General features: G+C 30.9%; 2 protein-coding genes across 12 annotated transcripts in view; one reads left to right on the top strand and one right to left on the bottom strand.

Annotated features, from left to right (window-relative positions):
• LOC141457238 (long-chain-fatty-acid--CoA ligase 5) overlaps nucleotides 1-13,551 on the top strand; it is a 37,255-nt gene extending 23,704 nt beyond the window's left edge. For all 10 annotated transcript variants that reach the window (XM_074133930.1, XM_074133924.1, XM_074133928.1 and 7 more), the window contains 10 exons: nucleotides 6,748-6,871; nucleotides 7,730-7,999; nucleotides 9,734-9,933; nucleotides 10,018-10,218; nucleotides 10,703-10,920; nucleotides 11,005-11,155; nucleotides 11,234-11,512; nucleotides 11,618-11,761; nucleotides 12,021-12,194; nucleotides 13,173-13,551. In XM_074133930.1, coding sequence (XP_073990031.1) covers nucleotides 6,748-6,871; nucleotides 7,730-7,999; nucleotides 9,734-9,933; nucleotides 10,018-10,218; nucleotides 10,703-10,920; nucleotides 11,005-11,155; nucleotides 11,234-11,512; nucleotides 11,618-11,761; nucleotides 12,021-12,194; nucleotides 13,173-13,310 — 1,899 coding nt within the window. In that variant the 3' untranslated portion in view covers nucleotides 13,311-13,551. The remainder of the gene's footprint in view (nucleotides 1-6,747; nucleotides 6,872-7,729; nucleotides 8,000-9,733; nucleotides 9,934-10,017; nucleotides 10,219-10,702; nucleotides 10,921-11,004; nucleotides 11,156-11,233; nucleotides 11,513-11,617; nucleotides 11,762-12,020; nucleotides 12,195-13,172) is intronic.
• A 499-nt stretch (nucleotides 13,552-14,050) lies between these two features.
• LOC141457229 (uncharacterized) overlaps nucleotides 14,051-18,081 on the bottom strand; it is a 35,418-nt gene continuing 31,387 nt past the window's right edge. For both annotated transcript variants that reach the window (XM_074133908.1, XM_074133909.1), the window contains 8 exons: nucleotides 17,911-18,063; nucleotides 17,394-17,501; nucleotides 15,726-15,842; nucleotides 15,298-15,396; nucleotides 15,020-15,210; nucleotides 14,645-14,775; nucleotides 14,476-14,551; nucleotides 14,051-14,382 (listed from right to left, as the gene is read on the bottom strand). In XM_074133908.1, coding sequence (XP_073990009.1) covers nucleotides 14,283-14,382; nucleotides 14,476-14,551; nucleotides 14,645-14,775; nucleotides 15,020-15,210; nucleotides 15,298-15,396; nucleotides 15,726-15,842; nucleotides 17,394-17,501; nucleotides 17,911-18,063 — 975 coding nt within the window. In that variant the 3' untranslated portion in view covers nucleotides 14,051-14,282. The remainder of the gene's footprint in view (nucleotides 14,383-14,475; nucleotides 14,552-14,644; nucleotides 14,776-15,019; nucleotides 15,211-15,297; nucleotides 15,397-15,725; nucleotides 15,843-17,393; nucleotides 17,502-17,910; nucleotides 18,064-18,081) is intronic.

Genomic DNA, 18,081 nt, shown 5'->3' with positions numbered 1-18,081 from the left:
TGAAGAAGAAGTTCAGTGTCATCAAGTTCTGCAATAATTTATTCCTGTGACTAATTAATTTTTATATTTCATCCGATACAAATCCTACTTACAAATTCACGCTTCATAACCACTGAACCAACACCCGTCCCAAAAATGTTGGTATTGCTTTTCTTCAGTTCCTTAAAGATTTTGTGCTGTGCTGGCGTATATAAGAAATGAGACTAGTTTTTTGGATTTAAGTTTATTAAGGCTTGACATAATTACTATCAATAAATATAACGACGGGTCAAGAAATGATTCAATCACAGACCAAAGCTTAAGCAGAAATCTAGTAAAACAATACATTTCTGATCTAATAATTAATCTTAAACAAAAAAAAAAATTGTCATTAACAGCTAGTGCTTGCAGGTGAAAGTTTGTGAGTGATTGCAGCAAATCGTCACCTCTTGCTAACTGGGCTGAGTCTGGTTTTATCCATCTCTCGGAATTTATTGTAACACATTTATTATCTCATCTATGTGAAACAAGGCAACCACGCCATTGCAAGTCTCCGATGTCCTCTGAATATAGAGAAAATCTGAAACTGATCGATATCACGGAAATGAAGAAGTTATTATGGAAAATGTTTTGAAATATTTAGAAGCTGGATTATTTACTAAACAGGCAGTAGTGTAAAATTACCTTCTTGAGTAAAACATAAAGCCTAGCTTGAGTAAAATAGACTTCAATAAATTGCGAGCATACATGTATTTTGTTTTAATTTAATGTTTATAGACATTAACAACTTGACAAAATAAATAGATAATATACAGAAAACTAGACAAAATTTCTTCAAGTGAAAGAAGATGGTGATTTAATTAAAGTCTTTTTAATTTCGTTCTTAATTAGATCCATGTAAACAAAAAGACACTATAATTTTAATAAGAGCTAATTATTATTTCCAATCCAAATTTAACTTTTAATTTTGAACCATTGCATGCATAAATATACAAATGTAGCAACAATACAATAATTTGCTTTTCCCAAACTGACGAACACATAATCAAAACAAAAAATATTTTGGGTAGGATGAGCTTTGGAGACCAATGTAAGCCTGTGGATAGGTTCCAAGCTTACTAAGCCATCATAAAAAACGCAATAGTTCTATAAAAAGAGGCAGTTTCACAATTCTACAGATAACCACGGTCAAACAAAAAAAAAAACGGAGAAAGTCACTAGTTCAATAGAACACTTATTAAAAATGAATGAAATAAAAATAATGATTTGGCCAAGTTCCAAGTTTGTAACTTTACGCATGAAATTCTTACTACATGTTTTGAGTTTATTTATTAGCTTATCAATCATAGAGGGATTAGAAAGCGATAGACTTCTCATTTTATTCACATAAACCTTATTTAAAGTTAAAGAATTTCGGTGCAATTGATAAATTATTAAAAAATTGCATTTGCAGCCCAATCAAATTAGGTGAAAAAAGAGGTAAATATCGGAATGGAAGATAATAAGTTATAAACTTATATAAATATTTGTTTTGGCATTTTATAAGTTGGCTCGAAAGTCTCATAGTACGCTTCACCGAAAAATCAGTGGTCTGTCACGAAAATATTTTTTTTTTGTAAATATCTTGTTTCCTTTGCTCTAAACGACATTTGAAGTTATTACAAAAGTTATTGAGCATAAAATTCTCTACAAAGTTTATAATATGCAATTTTTCGTACAATCAACCGTTCTTGAGGTAGAGCGCGGAGAGTGGGAGGCGCTTAGCCGTATGTATAGTAACGTTAGGTCATCTGTGTAATTCAGTACGTAGTACTTTTTATAAAGTTACAAAAATATTATAATAATTAAGAAACCTTAGTTATTAACTAATAATAAGTAATACTATAGATATTATTCATAATAAAATATCCGTTTAATAATATTTAGTAAAATTACATTAAAAACTATAACAACTAATAGCTGTACCCGGCTACGCTTTGTTGTGGTTCAGTCTGGTTGAATGGAACTATTCCGCACGATGCAAGAGCTAAGGCTATGTCATTTTGGGATCGATTCGCTGCTAGAATCAATCTATTAGGAACATTTTACCAGTTCTCCTGGCACATCTAAGAAGATTTCTCCAACCTCGTTGTTGACTACATTATTTGATCGTAAATGCCATTTTGCTCTAGCATTAGCTTAGGAATCTTTGATTGCACATACCACAAAAGATGACCCGTGTTGTAATTTGTTTCACGACGCAATTCTACATCGAACGAAGCAGCAGCAGTTAGATTTGATTTGAATTTTTCCTTTTTTTCTAAATCTCTAAAAACAAAACCAACCTACCTAATGTGTGCAATATACGCTCGACCTAAACAAACAATGTTCGAAACAGAAATTATGGTAATTCCAGAAGAATTGATAATAATAATGTATTTCTCTATATTTTGAGAACTAATACATCCAAAAGTAGCCGATTTAATGTGTATTGAATACCCTTGGCATAAAAATGCAATGTTAGAAACAGAAATTATGGGAATTCCAGCAAAACTAAGAAAGATTTTGTATTTTTCACTCTTTTCTGAACTACTGGATCCAAAAATAGCCGACCTAATTTGTTTAATATACTCTCATCATAAAAATACAATGTTCGAAACCGAAATCGAGAAAATTCCATACCTCTACATCTACATAGCCGGTCTGTTGTGAATACATTGTATACATTTACATAGAGCGCGTTTCTAACATTGTATTATTTTATTATAATACACTCTTTTCAAAATTCTCAATTGCTAGAAGACGTTGGACCGGGCTTATTTAAGAAAGAAGCATTCATTCTGATTTGGACGCACAGTATACCGTCTGTTTAACGTAATTTCTTTAAATATGCCAGGTTGTCCGTCGACTCGCTCTCCTCGTTTGCGTCGTTCAAATGATTTTCTATTCGCGTCCCATTTGTAATACGTAATACATAGACACTTCCGAATATAAATGATTTCGTAAACGCGTCATTTTGACATAACGTGAAGAAAGCAGTTAACCTTGTAGCCGATGGATTCAGAGCTATTTGTTGCACATTGAAATCTATGAATATTCAATTTAACAATGCAATTGGAAACATTGAAATGGAATAATAAAATATTAGATATAGCGTGTGATGTTTTTACGCCCAACAGATGATGCTTTTTTTTATCTCTCTTTTTTTAACATGTTATTAACTGTCACTGGTGTGATATTTATATAATTGGTATATAAAAACAAGCCCGCATTTGAATGCAACGTTGTGTCCAAATTTCAAAGCAATCGGTGAAGTACTTTCTGAGATTTAAGATTTTGAACAAATACAATGAAATACCCTTTTTGCACTGATTTCCTTAAGTTCTTTAATTGCAGTTGGAGAAAGTGGAAATATTTGTAGCAAATATTGGGTATTTGGCAAATATTTGATGAAAGTATTCAATTGACGAAATTTTATAGAACAATCTATAGAATAATCTGTTCTTTTGCCAAGAGGAAATTCAAACAATTAGTAACCTTCTCTATTGAACTTCCAACTATCTCTTTGAATATGCCGTTCAAACATTTCCCAAGTATTGTACCATACTATCAGACTCCTCTTAAGATCTTCTATTCACTTAGAGGTTGTCTTATATACAAATGTGAGAGTCTTAGTTGAATTATCCTAATGGCAATCCTAATTCTGGTCATTATCGCTAGATATCGCCCATACCCTTCAGACAGTATCCTTAATTTGTCTCAACATTTGCCAGTGCTTCTCATTCCCATACCCACGTGGTAAGACTTCGAACAGAGGATCTTCAGGTCTGATCCCGTTCTATTCCCATTCCAAATAAAACCAAGCTTCGTGGCTTCCTTAGCAGCCATTAGAGGATTTTCTTCGGTATTATTATGCTCAGGCATTCATTTTAGATTGCTGTCGTTATTAGTATATTTGAAAAAGTATGAAATATATCTCTAAATATTTTGTGTAAGTGTTTTTTTACCAGTTTTTATGTAGCTTTGCTGCTGACAGAGATCATGTTAATTTTAAATAATGTTATTTTAAAGTATCTTAGAAAATATTAAAGGAACATTAATATCCTCAGTTTGTTGTTATAGCTTTTATCTGAACTGTTCAAACAATTCTTTGAGTAAGATATAGCTATTTAAAATAATATTTTAATCCTTATTAGAAGCCAGAAAAAATTCTCAGGTTCTGTCCTGTCTTGTTGCCAAAGAATAATAAAGAGACATAATAACCAAATCTTGGCAGATATTTAGAGTTGAAATGAAGCGAGATACATTTAACCCACCATGTAGAATGGTAATTGAAAGGTATTCCGAATCAGAGAAGGTTTACATTATTTTTTCACAAATATTTCTTGATTCATGCATAACAATTCTTAATATGTCCTTATTCCCAATAATATCGCCATGTTAATCAATTATCAATCCTTAAACAAAATATGTATTTTTAATACGAAAAAATACGGAAACCTTGAACTGATTATTCTAAATTTATCTTCATCACAACTGATCACTAACTTTTTTTAAACTTGAAACCATCTGCCAGTTGCGGAGTTAAATTGAACGACCAACAATTTTAAGATAGTGCACTTCAAAAAATAAAAATAAAAAGTGTGCCAGGTAGTAAGAATTTCCGAAGAGGTTCTTAATTTTTGCTATTTTCTCAAAAACTGAGATCTTTTCTTGCTTACTTTACTTTTTTATACTTATTTTATTTTAACCCCTTTTATGAAAGGCTTGCACTTTAATCCAGGAAGATTTTGTCAGGAGTGTGTGTGAGATTTTCTCCTAAGTGGTATCCTATTCAATTGCGCTGCATTACCACTTACCACTGAGTAAGGCTAAAATGCCGAGTGCGTATCACATCGCTTGATCGCTTATGTGAAGCTCTTGAAAATTTGTTTTAGCCTTCATATACCTTACAATAAAGTCGTCACAAATTAAGTATTAGCTTAATTTTCAAGTGGGTTTTAATATCCAGCTACAAAGTCATGTCGTAAACGATGTAGTAATGTACTAAGTACTTTATACTTTAGATAATATTTATGCTCTTTTACACGCTGGATTCGAAGTAGGAATCTCAGCTGAAAAGTTCATATCAATATATTCATCACCTAACGACAAACTCAGTAACGTTTTTTGGTATCACGCTGCATATTTCAATTTGAAGTACTAATTTAAAAGAAGAAAATAATGTATATAAATAAAATCTTCTAAAAAGATTCGTAATGTTTATGTGTTGGGAAAGTTAATTTATAATAAAATGATATTTAACAGCATAGACATCTTCAGTTAGTAAAATATGTGCCACACCTGTTGTGCATTGCCGAGTATTATTTGTTAAAATGTTTTAAAAACTAATTTTTAATCTTCAGATTAAACTCTACGTTTAATTGAAGATAACTGGACATTGAGTATAATTCAATATTGGAATATATTGTCAATTAAAATCATAATAATGGCTATGAGAGAAAGTGTGAATTTACAACTGTTCAGAAAACATTTGGTAGATAAAAACTGTTTATTAACTAAAACTTCTGCTAAAAACTGTGCTTTAGAAGATTTACGACTCAGTGCCGACATATATTATATTTTTGTGAGCGTATTTAAAATAGATCATAAAGGACCTCTTCAAACAAATGTTCTGCCCCTGAAAGGACACCTGTTCTTTCCCCTTTTTATTTTGTTTTTTACTTTAAGTCAGCTATTTTGGAAGTAGTTATTGCCAAATAGCTAAACTCATTCCACTGCATATAAGACATTTTTTTTTAAAGAAACGTTTCATCTGTTTATTTTGTATTAGATGACAACATACATATACTCATAATATGTAGATGTAACATACATATTAACGTACAATTGCTTTTTTTCGGAGATCCTGGGTTTCAATCCAGCTGCTGGCCCTTAGATTTCCTCTTTCGAGAAGCTTCTTACAGCTTACTGCCTGGTGTTGGACAGTGTTTGTTACGAGAGAACACTGTATGGAGGTCGGAAATATACTGAAAAAAACTCCAGGGGCCAAGAACTCAGATGTTGATACGGCTTAAAAAAAATAAATAAATCAATATATTTGCAAGAAATGAAATAAAACGATCTATTACACTTTAAAATAACTAAAATATTTGAATTTTTGTTTTATTTTTCAACTCTTACTAATTTGTTTCGAATATTTACTTAGTACTTGATTGCTTGCACTACTTGCTTATGAGTAGTGGAGAAATAGGAGAAGCTGTACTAATCACCTCATGTTCTCCACTCACGAAAATAGCGATTGGAGCCAAAATACTTTCATTTTAATGATATTTTCATCCAACTATAGTTTTATATATCTCTAATTCTTTATTCATATTTTCGTCAATTAAGACAATACATTGTTGTCCATCCATTTTCGGAATATAATAAAACAAATTATTTTGTCAAATTATTTCCTCAAATGTTGCTACTATTATGATGCTTTACATAATAAATTTTCAAATGGTTGATATATAATTTAATTTTAAGAATATTTTATTTTTACTGAGCTAGAGAGGAAGTATTTTGATTTTTAAATTCTCCAAATTAAGTTTCCACATGTACTCATGGAAGTACATGTTTCGAACTAATATTGTTTGCGAAAAAATAGTCGAAACTATTATCTCACTTCAGACCCATTACACGGAATCTTTAAGGTCTTTATGATCAACATTTATAAAAACTTCTTAATGAATGCTAATTGTAGCATTTTAAAAGTTATAAATATTTATTTCTATTTTGTTACAGGGACCAGAAATGATTAGAGTTTCTAAATTTTATAAGGATTCAAAAGAAGGGAAATTTGTTAGTTTTTTATATGAGGATACGAGGACGTTATTCGAAACTTTCAGAAAAGGAGCCAAAATTTCAAGTACGTTTATTTGTGAAGTAGATAATGTATAATATAACTAGTTATACTCTATAATTACAGTATAATTATTAAGTATAGAAAGAAACTAATTATAGTTTGTAAAAAATTCGGGGGTTTTATAGTTATAATGTTTTTTAGAAGTTTTTTATATATTGTTTTCTCTCCAATTCTTTGCTATGCACGTTATGCTTTGTAAGCAGCTTAATAAACAAGTATTTTATTCTTAAAAGTAGATTAAAGGCTAAAGAAAGTATTTAGCTGGGGTTAGTAAAACAAGTTTTCATAAATAATAGTAATAATTAACGAATTTAACATTAAAGAAGTTAATAAAAGGTACTTTTAAAACTTGTAAGAGGCTATTTATAAAACAAAAAACAAACAATTTTTTTTTAAAGATAAAATTGTCTTTCGAATAAATAATATCCTTCTTATTTTATTATTCAAGACTTGTCACCTTTTAGAGCATTTACACCTAGTGCCTACTAATTCCCAGCATGCTTTTGAGTGTCCTGCCTTTAATTAAAATAGAGCTTGCTAGAAAGTAAAAATTTAAGCTTAATTACTGTCAGCTCAACTCAGATTCGGGATCTCCGCGTCTTGCGCCTAAAGCTCTACCTCTGACCTCACAAATCATTATCAAGTCACAAATAGCATTTTAAACCAGTAAAATTCAAACATTAATAAAAAGTACAAAATTAACCAATTGATGTTCTTAAATTTAGAAAACTTGTCAACCGTGTAATTGTGATAAAAATAATTCTTTTAATAATCAACAAACTAAATTTATTGTTTCTATAATTTATTTTAGTTATTTTAATTTTTAGTTAATTGCCTAACAGAGTGTTTTATTTTTCACAGATGATGGTAGATGTTTAGGTTGGAGAGAGTCTCCCAGTAGACCGTATCAATGGATGCAGTATAATGAAACATTATTAAGAGCTCGTAATTTTGGTTCCGGTCTTGTATCTCTAGGTTTGGCTGCTAGTCCGAACACATTTATTGGAGTTTATTCACAGAACTGTCCAGAATGGATACTCACAGAGCAAGGAGCCTACTGTTATTCAATGGTAATTGTACCATTGTACGACACTCTGGGTCCAGATGCATGTTCTTACATTATCACACAAGGTTTGATTTTATTTGAAGATTGTTAAATATTGAATAATTATATAGAAAAAAGGGGTGGCCGTAACTCATTTAAAGTATTTTCATATTTGAGGCACGTTTTAGTATTCTTTTTTTTTTGTTCTTCAATGTAATGTGGCGGTCCGCTGTTGTCACGAGACTGCCTCGGGCTCGGTGGAGGCGAAAATGTGTTTTTTTAGTTGTTTTATTTTTATCTAATTTTATTTTATTCATTTAAATTATATACACATGTTATTTTGTCTTTAATACATATGTAAGATTTTATTAAAGACCAGTACCTTTTAAAAAGTACAAAAAATTGTATGTACTAAGATACGAAGAATACATTGTTAAAGGTACATATTTGTGGTAGAAAAATACAGAGAACGTTTGCTTTAATACTGTTTTTATTTTAACTTATAACCACAGTAATAATTAATAAATTATGTGCAAAGTTGGAATAAACTAATTATTTGCTCAAGATCTGTGCTCCCAGGCAATTCTCAACCGGAATCGCTGTGATTTTTCATCTTCTAAATGCCATGTAATGAAAAAGTGGTTGGATTTTTCTCCAAGCAATGACATTAATTTTAAAGTGTTACCCTTCCCATTGCCGATATTGTTGCTTCCTTTGATACTGTTTTGCTAAACATCCAACGTGGTTATTCAAATCTTTGCCCACTTACTAAATCCTCTTTACCTAAATCTACGCTCTATGGCACCTCTTCTATCCCAAAATATCGCACTTATTTAGTTAACTGATGGTTCATGAATTAAATAGCGAAGACTTGGTTTGGATATCCAGTAAACAAAGCAATGAAAACATAATAAAAAAGAAAAACTAAAAGGATAATTAAAAAAAGAAAGGGATTAGTTAAGTGGTTCTTTTTTTTTTTTTTTTGGGCCTATGCCTGTGGCCATTAGCCAACGATTCAAGAACAGTATGTTCAATATTTGAAATTAACTATCATTTCCACTATTAAATCATTTAAGCTTACACTTTAATACATCCCTCATTAATAAATTCTGTTAATTCTTCGCTTGTGGATCTAACTTCCTATATAATGTTAATATAATTAAATGGACTTTTTATCTTTTTTTGAAGAGAGCTGAACAGTTTGACTCTATAGCTACTATATTTTTTACATTCCATCAGAATGTGCTCCAAATCGTCAAGTGTACCGCATTCTGTACATACATTAGTATTAGCTCTTCCTATTCTATTTAAGTATGCACCACAGAGTCCATGATTGGATCTGATTCTATTAATTATCCTGATGCTTCTTCTATTTAAATTGAGGTCAAGAAACCAAGGTTTAACACCTACTAGGGGATTACTTTTCTTATAGAAAACTCCTTTATCAATCAAATCATATTCTCTCTGCCATTTATCAAACATCCTAATCCTAGCGATTGGTCTAATATCCGTAAAGAGTTAAGTGGTTAGCTTGCTTGATTTCCACCCGGAGATCCCGGGTTCGAATCCTGCTACAGGCTCTTGGATTTTCTTTCCTGAGAGCTTCTTGCAGCTCACAGTTCACTGATGGACAATGTAGTCTGTAACGATAGAACACTGCCCTGAGACAGACGGTGCATTGAAAAAAGCTGCAATGACCTGATGCACCTTAAATTAAAAATAAATAAATAAAATAGTGGACAAAATAAACGTTTCTCCATATAGATATATTCTAACATCGTTTACTAAAGATCTTACTAATTACACTTTTTTTTTTTTAGCTGAAATTTCAGTTGTGATTTGTGAAAACGATGTAAAATGTAATATGCTTCTGGATAGAGCGCCGAGATTATTAAAGAAAATTATATTAATTAAAGAAGCTAGCCCAGCCACTAAGCAAAGAGCAAAAAACAGAGGAATAGAGGTATATAGGTTTGATCAAATTGAAAAACTAGGTGCATCAAAAAATGTACCGGAAGTGGTAAGGTGACAATTTTCTTTAATATTTAATATACTTAATTTTCAATGGTAACAAATTCTAACAAAGAAAATTCTAAAATTTCAGCCTCCTAAGCCAACTGATTTATGTACAATATGTTACACATCTGGTACTACTGGAAATCCAAAAGGGGTGATGTTAAGCCATGAAAATGTTGTGGCAGGTGTATGCGCCGTTTTATTACAATTAGGAGATCATAAACCTGGGCCAAACGACATAATGATTTCTTTTTTACCACTTGCGCATATGTTGGAAAGATGTTGCGAGGTACTTTTCTTTCATTAATAATATTTACTAAAGTAAGAAAGACTCTTCATTGATGGTTTGAAATTCATGCTCATCATTTGCGTAAGAATAGAATCATATCTTAGTAAACTTAATATTAATTACATCAAGACCTTTGTATTCAATTTTCGAACGTTACCAGCATCAATGGAGACTTCGCATATTTAATGATTATGATCCTATATTTTTATTTTGATTTGTAAACAAAATAAATAAATAATAAATTCATCTCAGGACAAACATATTAACATTGAATTCAGAAACAAAATACCAAAATTCGTTGGCTTAAATTTATCATTTTGTACTAAAACATTTATTAATTGGTTTAGGCAGCTATTTATACAGGATAAAATGTAGTCATTTTATCACTTTATCCACGTCGCTTTTTAAAACTGAATAACATATTTACATGTACAAATTAATTAATTGAGTTTTTAAAATTTAATATTTAAATTAATTATTGCAGAATGGCATGTACTTGATGGGCGGAGCAGTTGGCTTTTACTCAGGAGATATTACTCATTTATCTGATGATATGAAAGCATTGAAACCAACAGTGACACCTGCAGTCCCTCGACTACTAAATAGGATATACGATAAAGTCATGACTGAAGTTAATTCATCAGTCGTAAAAAAAATGCTATTTAACATGGCATTGAGCTCAAAACATAAGGAACTTAAAAAGTAAGTTTTTTACTTAATTATTTATTGTTGCTTAATTTAATTTGCAAGTAAAGAGAAGCTATTTTATAAGAATAATTATTTCAGAGGTATAGTAAGGCGAAATAGTTTTTGGGACAAAACAGTATTCCGTAAAGTGCAAGAATCCATGGGTGGCAGATTAAGATTGATGGTGGTTGGATCCGCACCACTTGCAGGCAATGTCTTGACGTTCGCTCGATGTGCCCTAGGATGCTTGGTACGTTAACCGAGCTTTCTAAGCTTAGGTTCAAAAAATTATGAATATTAAAAACTATATTTCGTTTACTTTTTTTAGATAGTAGAAGGTTATGGTCAAACGGAATGCTGTGCTCCAATCACTCTTACAGTCCAAGGTGATCATGTACCTGAACATGTTGGCCCACCAGTGGCTTGTTGTTGTGTTAAATTAGCAGATGTTCCAGAAATGGAATATTATGCTTCAATGAACCAAGGAGAAGTTTGTGTGAAAGGTACCAATGTGTTTCAAGGATATTTCAAAGACAATGATGCTACACTTACCACTGTTGATGAACTTGGATGGCATCATACGGGGGATATAGGACAATGGCTTCCTGTAAGTATTCTCTATTGACGAAGAAAGCTTGAGTTAAAAAACTATTGACTCATAAAAAAAATATATATATATATATAAGTAGCTCTAAATTTCCTTTTTTTACAGAACGGAACCCTGAAAATAATTGATAGAAAAAAACATATCTTCAAATTGTCTCAAGGTGAATACATAGTGCCTGAAAAAATTGAGAATATCTATATAAGAAGTCAATACGTGCATCAGGTGTTTGTACATGGGGAATCCCTTAAGGTAAATGTCAAAGAACGCCAAATGTCTTATCTTGTCAACAAATAAAACTAAGTATTTGCCAAATAAAGCGGTACCACTACAGAGTCCGAAGGTTTCTGTCAATCAAAGCTTATTTTGAATAAAATTTAAACGTTTTCTTAAGGAACATGCCAGGAATTGAATGACTTAATTACTACACTATTTTTCTATAACCATTTTTATTGCTGTCAATTTTTTGCATCTTTGGCAATTTATTAACATATTTTTTTCTCTATTTCAGTCTTGCATAATAGCCATCGTGGTGCCCGACGTTGACGTGGTTAAAAGCTGGGCTGTAGAAAATAATATAGATGGAACATTTTCTGTTTTGTGTGCACATCCTGAAGTAAAGAAATTAATTATGGATGATTTGATAACTTGGGGAAAAGAACTAGGGCTTAAATCCTTTGAACAGGTAAGGAAAAGTATGCAATAATTAAATTTACATGCTTTGTTAATATTAATTAACTGATTATTAAATCAGTACATTTTTGGTATCATAGTGGCTTTGTCCCATCCATTTCCTTTATACTCGTATAACAAACCTTTTCATGTTTTAATAAATGTAATAAGTTAGCAAATGTTATCTAGACACTTTTTTTTCTGATTTAATTCTATTAAAAAATGAATATTCTGTGAATATCGGTAATATTCCTTCAATTCACCTTCTTTTACTTTTTTTTGTTAATAGAAAGTATCATCTCACGAAAAGCGGATCCCTGAACGCGAGATTTTTTATTTTTACAAAATTGTCTGTACTTTAGCCTATGTTCAGCGTAATTCAAAAACGTGAAATCGTTGAGTTTTAATCTGTCATCTTGGCATCCCGCCGTTGCAAATTTATACATTTCATTCATATTTTTTCATATTTTGAAATCTATAATTTTTTACTAATAGTTTTTGACTACACCTTTCTTGAATGAGTCGAAGGTTTTCTGAAAACCGATAAATTAACCTTAACAAAGGGAATTTTTAAATTATGGTTTTTGTAATTACCTGTTTAACTGTGGAAGTATATTCTGCAGTGCAGTATTACGGTCTCAAACCTGTTTAATTAATTGATAAAAAGAATCGAGTTTAGCCTTTTAGATGATATTTTCATGAAGATTTTATATGTTTCTTGGGACAGGCTCATTGGCCTGTAATTATTCAAAGCTTTCTTATTTCATTTTTTAAATAATATAATTAGCTTGGAAAGGGCCCATTCCTGAAGTACATCTGCTTAAGATAACCATTCATTAAGAAATGTGTTAGAAATTGCGCAGCGATTCATTCTCCTGCCTTGATGAGTTCTACTGGTACCAATCAATCCCCGTTGCTTTTTATACTGATACTAACACTCATTATATTCAAAACAGTAGCTTTTGTAAATTAATTATCATTCTACTTGCAGGTCAAAGATATATATCTACATCCGGATCCATTTTCAGTACAAAATGGTTTACTGACACCAACATTTAAATCAAAGAGGCCGCAGTTAAAAGCTTATTTTAAACCACAATTAGAAGATATGTACGCAAAGCTTACATAACAATAAACGAAATATTAGAAATACATTCTCCTTTTATTTCTCAATTTCATTTTCTATTCAAATATACATATATTTATACATACTTCAAAAATTTGTAATTATTGTATATTAGTAATTGTTGTAAGATATTTAAAGACTTTATTCTTTAGATATTTATAGCATTTAATATTTAAATTAGTGATTATAAATAATGCAATAAGGAATTTGTTAAATTTTTCTCAAATAAATTATTTGTAATATATAGTATGTGTATGTCAATCTTTTCCTGAAAATGTTTCCTTTAGTTCTTAATTTTATTGCATTTACTGATGATAATTTAATTAAATTTTCAACACCTTACTAAATGAGTTAAGGATTTTCTAACTACCATGAATGGTGAATAAATTAATTTTTCTTTTTTGTTAAAAATGGAAACGTTTGAACTAATTAAATTACAGATTAATGTAGAAATGGTTAGACACAGAATTCTTTTGAAATTGTAATTCTCATCACTACAATTCTTTCAAGTCTAGTGACAAAATTTAAGACTTTTTTAAAGTCAAGCATCTCATCTCTGTGATGCTATCACTCTATCTCTATCGAATGTTAAACACTTCTTATCTCGTTCAATTTCTTAAACGAGAGCAGAAGGGTTGAAAAGCAAGTATCATTCCACAGCAAAAAAGGTAGTAAGGAATTCCAGAAAACAAAAGATAAGACTCTGGATTTTTAAGAATAGGTTATTATAAAAATTCGAAAGCTTTAAAATATTACAAAATTTATTAAATACTCATAAAAAATAAATACAAGTTGAAACAAGTTATTAAAAAAAAACTTACAAAACAAACCTTTTAAGATTAGTTAAAACAAAAACATTCAAGGCACTTCTCTCACTCTAAATTAATCAGTCTAAGATTTTTTAAAAATCAGTCTGCTATGCCTTTTTTCTTTGACTAATGATTAGATAGGAAACTTATTGCAGGTACGAACATTTCAACTTTTGGTATTGCCAGAAATTTCTCTTAAGCGTCCCCGCAACTGATTTAGCTGAGACAGATAATCATTTGAAACAACAGGACCTAAATTTGCTACCCTGATAAAATAAAATAAAAAAATATAAAAATATAATTTTCAAACAAATAGCAAATAAATTATCCTGTAAAATGATTTCTTTTAAACACAATACCTGAAAGGCCCATCTCTATTTGGTGGAGAATACGAATTATATCTTGCTGGGTAATTTTGCGCAGGAAATTCTTGGGCTAATTCACAACAAAAGCAACCAGTAATCAGAAAGAAATTTAAAAAAAACCCATTCACTTAAAAAGATTGAGAATAATTAATTTTTAGGATACCTTCTTGATTTCGTATCGTTCTTACTCCAAAAGATTGAAGAATGTCAATGAAAACAGCCCGTCTTCTTTCTCTTCGATGTATAGTTACGATTGACATACGTGTAGCGGCAAGAACTGCCAGAGATACAGTTCTGACAACAGTAATTTTTAAATAAATATTTTTTTTAAACTGATTAATTTTTTTAATAAATGAGAAAACCACTCTAATTCAAATTACTTCACTTTTCATAAGTAATTTTTCGCAAAATAAAAAAGAATTGAACTTTTGGAAATAAATAAAAATCGAATTCCTACAACTTACTGTTATTATAATAAATTCATGCCGAATCCAATAAATAAATAATCCAAAAACAATGATTTTTTAGGTAGACTCACCTAAAAGTCAATTTAGTTTGCCTTCTTCTCCGTTTAGGTACATGGCCATGAGCTGTTAGTGTCTTCTTCAGAGAATCTTCATATCCACGAATTGCAACCGTTAAATATCTCTTCTGCCAAACTAACGCTTTCCTATGACTCTCCGCTCTCAGGGAATTCGAAACGAATTTTTCAAACTTAAAACAAGTATCCTGGAATTAACAAAGCAATAGAAAAAAAAATATCCGATTTTATTCTTTGCATAAAAAAGTTAGCAGATAAAAATGAAAATAATTTACCTCATCACAAGATGGGGATGCATACAAAGTAACAGGCGCACTAAGTTGAAAGTTTGGGTGTCTTAGACTTAAAGAATCTCGAATATTGTCTTTTGAGGCCTGAAATGAAAATAATAAGTATTGACATGAATAAACACAATAAAATTTGCATGTTTTACGATATAACTACTATTTAATTTTAATGGAGAAAGAAAATAATTAAAGTCAACGTTAATTAGATGGAATTATACGGCTAATAATGCGTTTTTTTTAAATAATGGGCCCAGCATTTAACATCAATTCAGGCACATTTACCGGGCAGTTAAGACTCCTTAGGAAGACCTAGTCCATCATCGTAATGTCGAACAGGTGGTGCAGGTAAATGAGGGAGAATAAGTACCAACATAAAATCGAAATTAAATAAATTTTAATAAATCAACGCCTGTTACCTTCCTTAAAGATTCTACTTCCTCGTGTAATATATTTCTCTGAATTTTCAAGTCTTCAATTGCCTTACGCAAATCAGTTCTTTCTTTTAATAGAGTTTCTACATTTGAGCTTAAGTGCTAAAACAATAAGAAAAAAAGTTGTTTGACACTGTATTAAAAAAAAGCAAAAGATTTCTGTAACCTATCTCTATAGTTCTCTAACTATACATAATTTAGTGCACACATATATAAACATGTAAAACAACTATTACGTTATTCTTTTTTAATTTTCTTTAATGTATGAGTATGGACTCGAATTATTACTATTTCGTATTAATTTAGAAACTATTTATTTTGAGTATCACATCTGAATGCTTAATTTTAAGGATTATTGGACTATTCGTTTACTTTATTAGACTAATCTTTAACAATTTTTGAAAAAAAAGGGGGTTAAATACCTGTACGAAAATACAAGATTGATACTAATATTTAAAATGATTTACGCTAGGGGCCTCACAGATTTTGTGGCAGATGTTTCAAAGAATGATGCAAAAAACAGTAAAACGACCGACCAATTCACCAAAACAAGATAAAATCTAAATGCTAATAAGAGTTCACTCCAACCAAATTTCAATATATTAACAAAATGTTTCTATCGTCCAGACTAAAAGCAGAACTGCAAAGGAAACCGGAGGGAGTAACGGAACAATATTTTAGCCTCCACCTCCTTTTTTCAGTAAATAACATCATCAACCGCATTGACTAGCGCAAAGCCCTAAGTTAAGAAACGACCAGCTTTCTTCACCTACCAATCCCGCTTAGAGTTATAAAGTTGCAATACAGGCTCAAGTAGCTTCGTAAAGAATGACGGTAAAATACAACCGAAACAAAGAAGCCTACTAAAAGTAGACAGACTTATTGAATTGTGCTGCGCCATTTTCATCAGAGCACATTACCTCCTCATTCAAATATTCTTATTAATAATTATCAAGAAGACTTGTTTGGAAAGTGGAAAATCATGATTTACTTCTCTGATAATGCTGGTATCTTAGAATATACATGGACAAACATAAGAAGTGGAATCCAACATGCCTTAAACGACAAGAACTCCAAAAACACTACTATCTACTGGCAAGATTCCTTGAAAGACGATCAAACTGACGCTAAACTCATATAAAACGCACTACTAAAACCAATTTGGTTTACAGGCTTGAGCTATAGGATTAAGCTCAAGCATTCCAACATCTACCGACTCCAAATTCCATAGTCTAAAATTCTACACTGCGAAATAAATGCTGCATACTACTTCCTTATTCACCCGAACCATTCACTACGATCAAAAAGAAAATTTTATTAATCTTAATCACTGCTCGTTACAAGAAATTTCACCCTCCTGTTTTTCCGCACAGCCAATCCTCTCATTGACCAGCTTTTATCTTTGATTCTTCCTGACAATTCGAACCATCAACTGAGACAGCCAAGGCCTCATATTTTACTCTAAAATGGAGTTCAATAACTGGCCATTGGAAAACTATCAATGGATTGTAATTTCTTACAAGTTATTGTATTAATATTAACTTATATCATGGAGCAACCTTCCTGCAGTAGTAGATTTCAACATAGTTATTAAGAAAATTAACTATAATCTATATTCTAAATATAGTTCTATAAATAGAAAATCTGCATTACATTAATTTGTTGCAGGAGTTCCAAATAGGCATCACTGTTTAAACAACCATCTTGTTCTTCATTTTTTAAACGCTCCTTCAATGCTGCGCATTCTTCTTCTAAATCTTTCTGAAATGCAATAATGTCATTGTTATCAGCACTTACTAGCAGTCACAACCTAATAATATATACGTTTCAGCAAAGAATCCACCATTATGCACCGCCATGATACAAACTGCTACATAGACCCCTAATTCCAGATCACTAATTTCTGTATAAAATATTTATTGTACATTGTTTGGGAGATATTAAATAACATGTACTGTTTACTCTGTAAGGCAAGGGTTCTAAGTCAAATTTATCACAAACTTAGTGAGTCTAATTCCTGAAAGGTAAATTAAATTCCAAAATTGGTCAGAATGAATGAAAAGAAACTAACTAATAAGTAAATAATGAGTGACCGTTAAAATCATTGATATTTTTCAGTATCTACTTGTTTTAATATACCTGTAATACTTGATTACTTTTGGGTACTTACAATAACCAGGTGAGCGGCTTCAATAGCATTTCTGTTTCTTTCCATTAAACGTTCTTGGGAAGAAGAACCGCTTTGTAATAAAGAGGCTAATCTGTGTTCAATTACTTCTTTTTGATGAATAGCTTCTGAGATTTCCGCTCTCAATTTACAAATCTGTGATAAAATAAACCT

Source organism: Rhodnius prolixus, unplaced genomic scaffold, assembly GCF_049639745.1.
Source record: "Rhodnius prolixus isolate KJV_2025 unplaced genomic scaffold, Rpr scaffold_10, whole genome shotgun sequence".
In the NCBI taxonomy this organism is placed as follows: Eukaryota; Metazoa; Arthropoda; class Insecta; order Hemiptera; family Reduviidae; genus Rhodnius; species Rhodnius prolixus.
This window is presented reverse-complemented; position numbering and strand designations above follow the sequence as displayed.